The sequence below is a fragment of the Athene noctua genome, chromosome 4, assembly GCF_965140245.1.
Source record: "Athene noctua chromosome 4, bAthNoc1.hap1.1, whole genome shotgun sequence".
Classification (NCBI taxonomy): Eukaryota; Metazoa; Chordata; class Aves; order Strigiformes; family Strigidae; genus Athene; species Athene noctua.
Genome location: NC_134040.1, coordinates 629,308 through 640,796, shown reverse-complemented (window position 1 = coordinate 640,796; position 11,489 = coordinate 629,308). Strand labels below are relative to the sequence as shown.

The following is an 11,489-nucleotide window of genomic DNA, read 5'->3' as shown; positions in this document are numbered from 1 at the left end:
AGGGGTCTTACCAGGAAAAAAAAAAAAAAAAACAAAAAACCCACAAAACAAAAAAAACAACAAAAAAGAGAGAAAAAAGCAAACTAGAAGGAGACAGACGCTGGCTGCGATGTGAGGACAACAGGCTCTGCCACAGGGACACCAGCCCTGGGGCCACCAGGGACCTGGCTTCCCCCCCCCCAGCCCAGCTCAGCTCTGCACCCCAGGAGGCAAAAATTCACCCCAGGGGGGGCTCAGCCCCCCCCTCACCCCCAAAAACATCCCCTCTCCTGGGGAGGGCTGGGGAGAAAAGCGAGAGGAAAGCAGCAAGAATGGGTGGAGGCAGCAGGCGGGGCCCTTCCCCGAGGCTCCCGTGAGATGCTCCAGCAGTCAGGGAGCCCCCCCTGCGCTTTGGGGACCCCCCCTAACTCCCCCCCAAGCCTGCAGCGGGGAGGGGGGGGCACACTGCCTGCGTGGTGGCTATAGCCGGGGAGGCAGCAGCTTGCCCCCGGCTCCACGGAGCTGCAGCCCCCCCAGGACCCACCACCACCAGCGAGGGGGAGAATTTTTGGGGTTTTTCTAACTTTTTTTAAATTTGAGCTTCGTCCTCAGGAGCTGTGCAGACGGGGGGGGGGCAAGGGGGGGGTTAGTCGAAGCCATGCCAGTCACTCTGCTCCGAGTCGTACTCCAGCTCCGCACCGACGCAGCGCACCCCGTCCAGGAGCATCGGCGTGCCGTGGTGCCGGTCTGCGGACGGGGGGGACAGGGGCAGAGTTGGGGAGCTGTCACCCGCAGGGGGGGCCGGGGGGGGGGGTGGGCCTCGCTTCACCTTTCTGAGAGCCCTTTTGGGGAGTTTTCAGGCTCACAGGTGCTTGTCATCCCCCCCCCTCCCCGCGGTCCCTGCACAAGGGGTCTCAGCACCCTGGGGGGGGGGGGGGGGTAATGTGGGGGCCCCCGGCGTGTCAAAGCTGGGGTCTGCAGGGCACGGGGGGGCCGGCGGGGGGACAGGGAGGTGGCAGGAGGGTGTCGGGGAGCAAAGTGGGAGCCCAGGACCGGCCGCGGGGAAGATGCCGCTGAAAGCAGCCGCCGTGTCACACGGAGCGAGGAAAGGCGGCGCTAAGTAACGACCCCAAATTAGGCAGCAAGGAGGCAAAAAAAAAAAAATTAAAAACCGAGCAGAGGAGGAGGAGGAGGAGAGGGGGAGCCCAGGGGGCTTGGCCACAGCCCCCGGGCTGGGCTGGGGGGACAGAGGGACAGGGGGTGCAGCACCCCTTCACCGGGGGGGGCCCCTACGGCTTCAGCCCCCGAGCTGGGGATTTTCGGGGAGAAAGTCATCGGGTTCAGACAATTTCTTAGAAGCGTCCACCAGGTGGGGAACGTCTGCAGCGGCTGAAGTGGGAGACGTGGAGAGAAGGGTTGGGGAAGGAGGGGGGGATGAAGCAGGCCTGGGGGGGCACGAGGGGGACGGAGCAGGGGGCTGGGGGGTGCAGGGGGGAACAGAGAAGGTCTGGAGGGTGCAGGGGGGAGATGGAGCAGGGACCGGGGGGGCACAGAGGGGGACAGAAAAGGGGTCAGGAGGCACAGAGGGGATGGATCAGGGGCCAGGGAGGCCAAGGGGGTGGGTACAGGGGGTACATAGCAGGGGCTGGGGGGGCATAGGGGGGACAGAGCAGGGCATGGGAGACATGAGGGGGGTGGAGCAGGAGCTGGGGGACACAGCGGGGACAAAACAGGGCTGGGGGGGTGCAGGGGGGGATGGAGCAGGGGCCCGGGGTGCAGGGGGGGCATGGAGGACACAGGGGAGACAGAACAGGGCTGGGGGGTGCAGAGGGGGATGGAGCAGGGGCTGGGAGACTGGGGGGGGACAGAGCAGGGGCCAGGGGTGCAGGGGGGGGGGATGGAGGACACAGGGGGGATGAAGCAGGGGCCAGGGGGACACAGGGGAGGGGGGGGACAGAGCAGGAGCCCAGGAAGCACGCGAGGTCCCCCGGCAGCCCCTTACCCATGACACGGGCCTGGACCACGACCTTGACCCCGGCGCCTTGGCTGAGCTCGCTGGCCAGGACCATCTCCTCCCTGAGCACCCCCTCCCTGTGCGCCGTGTACTCGCACTTCACGCTGTAGCCTGGGGACAGAGACACGGAGCTGCCGCCGTCCCTCCTGCCTGCGCCCAGAGGCAGCAGAGCTTCGGGCCCGGCTGATTCCGCCCCGTCCCCAGCGCCCAGGCGCTGCCGAAGCCTCGCTGGGCTCCGTGGCCCCCCCGCACTGTGTGTGTCCCCCCCCCGTGCCTCAGTTTCCCCGCTCCGTCAGGCCGCTGAGACGCGGGGAAGCACGGAAAAAAAAAATAAAATCTCCACAGACACAGCAAATGGTGCTGCGGCCTCAGCAGGCAAACGCCATGGTTGCCCACCAGCCGGGAACCCCCAAAATCCCCACGTTTTTCTCCTTTTAGAGCAGAGGGGACACAAAAAACCCCCTCGGAGCCCCGAGCTTGGAGAGAGGAGTAGGCTGGCTCCGGCCCCCCCAGCGCAGGGGCAGAGCTGGCGGGGCGGGGGGGCAGTCGTGTTGGACTGGGAGGGAAAAAAGCGCAACGTGAAAATAAATAGAGGCAGAAAATTAAAGCAGCTGCAGAAAGGCATTAGTCAAACCTCGGCGGGGGGGCACGAGCGGCGTGCGAGCGCGTGGCTGGGCAGCCCCCGCAGAGCTGGCAGGGGGGCACCCCGATACGGCACGGGGGGTGCTGCTGCGGCAGGAAAAGAAAAAGGGGGAATGGGGGGTCAAAAAGAAAAGGAAAAAAGGGGGGGGAGACGGAGAAGAGAGGGGCAAAAGGGGGGGGAGACGGAGAAGAGAGGGGCAAAAGGGGGGGGAGACGGAGAAGAGAGGGGCAAAAGGGGGGGGAGACGGAGAAGAGAGGGGCAAAAGGGGGGGGAGACGGAGAAGAGAGGGGCAAAAGGGGGGGGAGACGGAGAAGAGAGGGGCAAAAGGGGGGGGAGACGGAGAAGAGAGGGGCAAAAGGGGGGGGAGACGGAGAAGAGAGGGGCAAAAGGGGGGGGAGACGGAGAAGAGAGGGGCAAAAGGGGGGGGAGACGGAGAAGAGAGGGGCAAAAGGGGGGGGAGACGGAGAAGAGAGGGGCAAAAGGGGGGGGAATAAGAGAAATAAACTCATCCAGGCTCCAGAGCCCGCCGCAGTCGGCTCCGCGAGCTCAGCCCAGGGCTCGGCAGCACCGTGGGGGACGGAGGCGAGCGAAGCACCCCCAGCCCCGGGAACTCCCCCGAATGCTCCCCCAGCCCCGAGCGGGGCCGAGGGGCCCCAGGGGAGCGGAGCTGGGGGCAGGGCAGCGCTCTAGTGCTCCCCCTGAAACCGGGGTGGAAGGAGGGAGAAACCGCGGCCAAACGGGCAACCGGGAGCCCCCTTTCCTCCAGCCCGTGCCCACCCGGCACCTGTCCCGGCTGGAGCCAGGCCCCGGGGCCACCGACAGCACAGGGACAGGATTTGGCCCTCAGCCGGGCAAACGTGGCAAGCTCTATCCTTGCCCACAGCCTGAAGCGGAGCCTGGAGGGGAGCCCCACTGCCACCAGCACCCCGAGGACAGACACCGGCCCCCTCCGCACCCCCCCGGAGCGGTTTTGGGTCCCCGGAGGGCTCCTTTCCCCAAAACCTCGGGCGCCGAGCCCGGGCGGTGGGAAGCTTCAAGCACATAAAGCTCTAAGTGCTTTGCTGGCCCGGGGCCAGCGGCAGCGCGGGAAGAGCCACAGCCCAGCCCTCGCTGGCCACGGCCCCACTGCCGGAGCCCCGGCGGCACGGGGGCGCTGGGGGTGCGGGAGAAGAGCCGCTTGGCTACTGGAGGGGCCAGCACGGCAACAAAGTGCCCCAAGGCGCTTTGCAGGCCCCTCAGAACGGGTCTGGCGTTGCCAGCACGGCTGTCACCCAGCCCAGGGTGACGCTGGGCTGTCCCAGGCCCTGCTCCCGTCGGCAACAAACTGAGCCCGGACTGAGCCCTCTCGGAGAGGAGCCTGTCCTTGTCCCTGTCCCCACCGGCCTGCGGGCTCCGCTCTGCCACCCCACGGCCCCTCCTCGCCTCCTGCCTCCCCCCAGCTGAGCTGAACCCACCAGAAACAGCCGATGGATGAGTATTTGGGGTAAAAGAGCGTTTAAGCTCTCAGCTGCGGACGAGGAGTTACGGAGACGCAGGAGGGAGCAACAGCCGCAGGGTCGGGTGCGGGCTGCGAGCGACTCGACAGAGCGAGTGGGACCAAGGGAGCTGGAATGGGGGGGAAGGAGGGGGAGGAACAGCCAGTGGGACCCCCCATCCTGCCCCCAACATGGGCTCGGATTGGGCTGAGCCGCCGCAGACCCAGCACAAACCCCACGGCCTGGGTATCGCCTCTGCGCCAAGCACTTGCGTTTCATGATAATATTTTCCTTTTCTCTACAAATTAGCAAAAAATCTGGGAGGCAGACAGAGCCGTGACCCCCCCCTGGGCTCCAGTCTCTTCTTTAGGCAGACCCTCGGCGTAGAGAAAGAGCAGAGACAGAGCAAGTGCTAAAAATACCAGCACGTCTGGACTCTGTTCAGCAGGTTCCTGGATTAAAATGTCACCGAAGTGGCTCCCACGGCACGCGGGTCGGGGTCAGCGTCTCCCGGGAGGCGCGGTGGGAACACGGGCTCCTTCTCCGCGGGGTAAAACGCTGCGGGGACCAGCACCGGGACGCGGCCCCGGCAGAAATCCAGCCACGCTGGGCAGTGTCAGCACCCTCAGGGCCACGGGTTGGGGACAGCCCCAGCAGCTTGTCACCCCCCCGCCATGCTCAGGGGGAGGATGAGGTTTTGGGGACCAGGGGGCTGTGCTTGGTTCGTGCTCCCCATGGGGCTCTGGCGGGAGCCAGACACCCCCCCGTCACCCCCACGGTCACTCTGGGGTACAGCTGGGCCTGGCAGCCCCCCCCCAGGGGCTGGGTAGTGCCCACCCCCACCCCCCCACCCCCCCCGGTCACCCGTCACCTGCTGCATCGAAGCAAGGCGAGGGTCTGGGACCCAGCACAGCGACTGCTGGGGGGATAAGGGGGGGACAGAGAGGGGGGAGCTTACCTTCTGGCAGGGGGGTGATGCCGATGACTCGGAGGTTGAGGCTGGGGAGGGGAACAGCACAAACGTCCTTCCCCAACCTCTGCACCGGGGGCAGGAGGAACGTGATCTCGTACTTGTGGAGGATCTTCAGGAATCCCACCTGCAGGGGGGGTGGGGGGGTGGGGGGGGGTGGGGGGTGGACACACGGCTGGGGTCAGGCCATGCCTTGGGTGGGCACCAACCCGCATCAGCCCACCCTGGGGACCCACCAGGCATCGGGCACCCGACAGCTCAGGGAGGGGGAAGGGGGGGGCTATTTCCTAAATAATTGGGGAAAAGGCAACAAACACGCCTATTTTGGCCGCACAAAGCAGCAAAAATAACCAGTTCTGGGCAGAGCCCCTGGGAACAACCCTCCTTCAGTGCTGTGGGAGCAGAGAGCGATTTCCCCAGCGTAAAGCGAAGGCCCTCGGTGGCCGTTCCACGCCCTCGGTGGCCGTTCCACGCCCAGAGGCTTCCACGAGCCACCACAATGAAACCCGGAGCCTCTGCAGAGCCGGGTCCGTCTCCATCGCGCTCAGAAAAAGCCATTTTGGGCCATTTCCACACTGCAAAGCTCCGGATGCAGCTGAACCGCCCCCCCCGCAGCACAGCCCGGAGCTCAGCCAGGATTCGGGCCAGCTGAGAGGGCCCGATCCCCTCCTGGGGAGGTGGGGTACCCCCAAACTCACGGGTATCCCCTGAAAACCCCTGCTCATCCGCGCAGCCTCGGTTTTCCGTGCTGCTCCTGGTTGCCCCACAACCACACCGTAAATCCACATTTAGAGATATTTGTGTGTGTATTTATCTGTCACCCCGAGATATAAAACCCACGAGCAGCCCCAAGGCATCACGGAAACACAGAAACGACCACGGGCAGCTCTAAGGCCGCACGGAAAAATATTTGGGATCGGCCATAAAGAGCTTTTTCTCTGTAGGGGAGGGGGTGAGGGTCTCCTCCTGCCTCTGAGACACGTGGCGAGGTGCAGGGTGAACCCCAAAGCTGTGTGGTTAAATGTGGTCCCCCCTTCCTTCTCCCCCCCCCGCCCCAAAAGGCACGTGCAGTGCCGGGGCGCCCGCGGCACGCTGCATGGCACGGGTAGGGAAAAATAATAACAGCCACCCACAGCTCGGCAAGCGCTGAGCAATTTTTTTTGCTGTTTTGAGGGCGATCACCCATCATCCGCCCGAAACAAATCACTGACTCAGAGCGGGGAGTTTCAGGCGGCTCTGCCGCGCGCAGCACCGGAGCGAGCTGGCCCAAGGGGGGAGTTTCATGGGAGAAAAGAGGTTGGGATGGGGGGAGAGGCTGCGTGCCAGGTGGAGTGGCCACCAGAAAGCGGCTCCGGGCAGAGGGTTGGCAACCTGCACCTCCAGGTCATTGCCAAGGGGCCCGTCTCGCCCCTAGACCCCACTGCGGGCACAAGAGAGAGGGCATGGCACTGCTGGGGCACAGGGGAGGCCCCAGCTCGGCCCTGAGCCCCCAAACAGGGCAGAGGGGACAGTGCCATGTCCCTGTCCCCCCCCAAACAGAGCACAGCAGGGCCAGTGGGCCCCCTGGGACCCTGCCAGGACCAGGCTCTGCTGTTTGTCACCCCTCCAGACCCCCCATTTCCAGAGGGGGCCCGTGTCCCACCCCCAGCCTGTGGGATCTAGGCCTGACAACCCCACAAATGCTGCCCAGATCAGGCAACACCAACACGGCCCAGAGGGGGGCCCCCCCCAGCCCCGAACCTGCCCCCCCCACTGGCAGAGGCTGGATGCAGCTGCAGGAATTGGGGCTAAATGGGTAAATCACCACATTTATCCCTGGTGCCCTCAGGAGCATCACAGCCACCCGTGGGGAAGGACGTGGGTTCTTGGGGTGCTCGCAGGGCCCCCCCCAGTACACCACGGGGGGAGTGGGGCCAGAAACCCCCCCAAATCTGAGAACTGTAACGGAAACAGAGCGATGCCCAGAGGGGCAGCGATGGAAACCTCCCCAGCGTGGGCAGGAGCTGCGGGCAGCAGGAGCCCCACAGCTCAGGGGCCTCACCAGGCGGTGCTGGGGGGGTTCACCCACCCCCCAGGACAGCCTGAGAGCTCAGAGTGGCACTGGGGACCTCCCCCCGCCACCTCCTCCTCCTCGTCCCCCAGCTCCCACCTTGACGAGGAAGCTGCCATCCTTCTCCTGCGTCACCATCACCGCTGAGTCGTGGAGTTTCTCATCGAAGCGCACGTGGCCGTGGGCCCCCTCGGCAGGTTGGTTGGGGGCGAAGCGCACACCCCCCCCCTTCGCCTTGCTGCCTGCGTGGGGGGGGACGAGAGGACAGAGCCCGGTGTCACCCCCAAACCCCATCCCCAGCTCCGCTTCCCCCCTGCAGCCCCTGGGGACAGGCTGAGGCCAGAGCATCACTGGAGACAAACAGGACTCCCCAGTTCCCCCCCACCTCCCCTTTCCCATTTCAGAAACACCCCACGGGCTGGGGAGGGGGCACGTGGCCACCGGTGACCAGTAGCCACAGGGAGCTTGCCCTCCAAGCAGGGGGGAGTGCGGGGACCTGCCACCAGCTGACATCTGGAGGGTCCCATCTGCCCCCCCAGGCTTGCACCCATGATTTTCTTGGCTGGAGACAGGGAGGGGACGCGGGTGGGACAAGGGCACCTTCCCCAGGGAAGGGGTCCCACCCCCCCAGGGGGCTGGGCAGGGCTCTCCATGTTGGGGAGCAAACCCTACGGAGCCCCGGGGAGACCCAAAAATGCCACGGTGAGGACAGGGACCTGCCTGGGGACACCGAGGTCCCCGTGGCCGGCAGGAGCCCACAGAGCCACAAACAAAAAGCTCTCTGGGGGCTTCCAAGAAGAAACAGCCTCTCCTCTTCCTCCTCCTCCTCAGCGCGCCCCAAGAAACCCCCCGGTCCGGCTGCCGATTGCATCCATCTGGCAGCGGCTGGGAGCAGATTGTCGGCTCCTTAAAGAAAAGGCTCTTTGTGCCTCGGCAGGCTGGAAACGCCGGAGATTTAATAACCGGGTATTGTTCAGCCGGAACAGCTCGGCAGAAATCCCTTCCCCGCGCGCAGGGGGAGACTCAGGCGCTCGCAGCTGCACGTGGCTGCGGCGGGGGGACGCAGACGGGACCCTCCCCACACCGGGGCACGGCCACCACACGCACAGGGACGAGGTCCCAGCCCGATTCCTGTCGGGAATCCCGATGCCAGCGCCGGGCTCAGAGGAGCTGAGCCCCAACACCTGCCAGGAGCGTGGCAGGGAAAAGCTCAAATAGTTCATCACGCGGCGCTGGGAGAAGCCCGGGAAGCTGTGCAGCTCCTGGGGGGCAAGTGTCTCCGGAGGGCACCCAGCCACCAGCCTCAGCTAGCCCCCTCGGGGTGGCCAAAGGCCCTCGGGAGGTGGGAGGAAGATGAAGGTGGCAGCTGCCGTGGGAAGCAGGTCACCCGCCGGCACGCATCCTGGTGACCTTGCACCACGCTGAGCCCCCGGCCCAGCCCGGGGGGGTGACAGGGACCGTCCTCGCCCAGGCAGGAGGGGACAGACCCGGGCAGGTGACGGTGGCACCTCCACAGTGCCGGGCACGTGGGGCAGAGACACCCACCCACACCGGGAGCCGGCCAGCACTGGAATTTTAGGGGGGGGGGGGTGGCAAAACGCAACTGTGCGTCCTGCACACCGCCGGCAGCGAGGGGAGGCACAGGCAGAGGCAGAGGCAGAGGCAGAGGCAGAGGCAGAGGCAGAGGCAGAGGCAGAGGCAGAGGCAGAGGCAGAGGCAGAGGCAGAGGCAGAGGCACAGGCACAGGCAGAGGCAGAGGCACAGGCACAGGCACAGGCACAGGCACAGGCACAGGCACAGGCACAGGCACAGGCACAGGCACAGGCAGAGGATCACCCGGAGCTGACACGTTCTATCTCGAGTACCACCGCAGCCACAGCAAAAGGGTCCCCAGGCGCGGCGGCCGCCGGGGCGGGCGGACAAAGGGAGATGAAATCACACCCAGCAGCAGCACAAAGAGCCTCTTCGGTCTTTGTCTCAGCGCAGCGCAGAGCCGGGAGCTGCCAAGTGGCCTTTTGGGGGCTTTTCAGGGCCCCCCCAGCACTGACAACGCGCTGGCTCCCCACACGCAGCACCGCCAGAGTTTTTTGGGGAAGCAGCCGGGATCCAGGAGAGGCCGGGGGCACCCAGCACCCATCGCCTCCCACAGCGGCTCTGCCTGGGGAGGGGGGTGCCGGCACTTTTACTGATCACCGGAGGGGGGGCACCACGGCTGAGTGCCCCAGCGGAGCCCCCACTCCCCTGCAAGCCCCCTCAACTCGCAGAAAAAGAGGGGTGACATCCCCTACAGCTGCTCGTCTGCTCCCGGGTAGCTCCAGGCAGCGCCCCCATCCCTGCCCGCAGGCAGCGGGGACCCCCCGGCAGGGCCACAGGCAGAGGGGACCCCCCCGGGAAGGAGCATCAAACTCAGAGACTGGCCTCACATCAGGGCAGGGAGCGGGCTAGGGGTGGGCAGGTAGGTTGGGGGGGGGCTACCAGGGACTCACCCTTGCCGGCCGTAGCCATGTGTCCCCGCAGCGCTCGTCCTTGCCGAAACTTCAAAGGCACGGGCAGGAGGCCATGGTGGGGGGGCCCCCGCACGCCGGAGCTGGGGAGGGAATGGGCAGGGTTAGGCAGGGACAGGCAGAACCCCCGGCCGGGTGCCAAGGCCCAGGCGAGCGCCGTGGCCACGACGCCGACACCACACGGCACCGCTCCGGCACCGAGCTGCCGGGGAGGAGCCTGCGGGGGCTCGGGGGTGTCGGGCAGCGGCGGGCAGCACACCGGGCTGGCACCCAGCCCTGCCCCGAGGTGCGACGGGCGCCGGCAGGGCGGGAGCAGCACAACGGGCAGCCCCCCGGATGGCTTCTGGGGGTAATGACGCCAGCACCCCCCCAGACAGCCCCAGGGTGGGCACTTGCCCCCCACACACACACCAAACCACCAGAGCCAGGCTGGGGGTCACAGGGCTCACACACCCCCCACACACACACACAAACCCACCTGGGTCTGACACCCCAAAGATTCCTGTGATGGAGCCTGAGGCTCAAAACTCCTCCCTAGGGCTCAGCCAGCCCCGTGGCCATGGGACCCCAAAATTGGGCTAGCAGCCCCGCTGGGCAGCTGGCCCCTGCGCCGGGCACCCCAGGGAGCCGGCAGTAGGAGGCAGGTGCCCAAAACGGCCCCGTCAGCAGCCCAGCCTGCCGAGCACGGGGAAAATCATGGAAAAAAGCATCAACGTCAGCCTTGGGGGAAAAGAAAATGTAAAAAAGCAAAGCTGAAAGGGCGGGGAGCCTCTCCAGAGGCTTAGGGGCGCTGGGGGGGGCCACGGCCCCTCACCACGGCCCCCACACCCCACCCTGCTGCTGCCTGAGGACGAGATGATCCAGGCTGGAAAAAATCCGGGAAGGAAAAGCCCGGGATTTGGGGGTGTCCGTGGGGAGGGGGAGACCCCAGGACAGGATCCAGCTCCCTAGAAAAGGTGCGGGGGAGGTCACGGGCAAGCGTGTGTCCCCCCCCCAACCCCGAGCAGGGGCAAAGCGTGGGGACAGTGGCAGGGAGACTCGGACACCGGGGAGGGAGGGGGGGGCACCGCACCCCAGGGGCAAACACGGGTCCACCGGCTCCCCGTGCCCTTGAAGGGGTCAAGGGCCGCCCCCGGCTGCAGCCCCGGAGGGCGGGTGGGCACCCCCAGGAGCTCACCGACAGACCGACCCCCCCGGCACCCTGGGGGGTGGGTCCCCAGCGCTCAGCGCCCCCCCGGGGCCCCCCGGTACCCCGGGGCCGTTAAGGAGGCGGCGGCGGCGCTGACGCACACGGAGCCGCGCCGGGTGGCCCCAATCTGCCTCCGCCATCACCCGCGTGGCCCCGGTCCCCGTCACGCGCGGGTGTCGGTACCCCCCCCGCCCCCCGACACACCGTGTTTTCACCCCTCACCGGTGCTTGCACGAGGGGACGCGGGGACGGGCCCCCGGCCTCAGCGTTCCCCTCTGCGAAATGGGCCAGCGACCGGGCGAGCGTCCTGCCCCAGCCCAGCGGGAGAGCGGGGCGGCTCCACCGGGAGGGAGCAACGTGGGGAGAGGGTTGAGGGTCCCGGGGAGGGGGAAGCCCGGGGGGTCCCTCCCCGGCCCCGCTGCCCCCGGCCCCCCTGCACTCACCCCCGGCCGGTGCGTCCCGGGCGCCGCCGCGCTCCCCGCTCCCCGCTTCCCACTACCGGGACACGCCCCCCTCCCTCCCATTGGCCCCGGCACACCCTCCGCCTCTCCCATTGGTCCGTCGTCTCAACGGTCACGCCCCCCCCAAGGCCACGCCCCTCGGCTGCGGCTTCCCGAGCAGCCCCGCGGGATCGTCTCCAAGGGGCGGGACTGTCGCTAAGGGGC

At 66.9% G+C, this 11,489-nt stretch overlaps 1 protein-coding gene across 2 annotated transcripts; it reads right to left on the bottom strand.

The window, feature by feature from the left end:
- Positions 1-25: 25 nt before the first annotated feature.
- ADISSP (adipose secreted signaling protein) lies at positions 26-11,328 on the bottom strand. Of its 2 annotated transcripts, none has more exons than XM_074904201.1 (6): positions 11,268-11,328; positions 9,618-9,718; positions 7,231-7,373; positions 5,070-5,208; positions 1,982-2,104; positions 26-726 (listed from the first exon to the last, which is right to left on the bottom strand). In XM_074904201.1, the coding sequence occupies exons 2-6, from the start codon at positions 9,634-9,636 to the stop codon at positions 626-628; spliced, it is 525 nt and encodes a 174-aa protein (XP_074760302.1). In that variant the 5' UTR covers positions 9,637-9,718; positions 11,268-11,328; the 3' UTR covers positions 26-625. The 2 variants fall into 2 exon arrangements, with proteins under 2 accessions (XP_074760302.1, XP_074760303.1); XM_074904202.1 differs by lacking the exon at positions 11,268-11,328 and adding an exon at positions 11,047-11,204.
- Positions 11,329-11,489: the final 161 nt, after the last annotated feature.

Bases quoted from the DNA above. Each gene is read 5' to 3' on its own strand.
- ADISSP (XM_074904201.1), bottom strand. The intron at 5,209-7,230 runs GTGGGAGCTGGG...CCCCCCCTGCAG, and splicing joins ATGGCAGCTTCCTCGTCAAG to GTGGGATTCCTGAAGATCCT. The intron at 2,105-5,069 runs GTAAGCTCCCCC...CTCTGTCCCCAG, and splicing joins CATCACCCCCCTGCCAGAAG to GCTACAGCGTGAAGTGCGAG.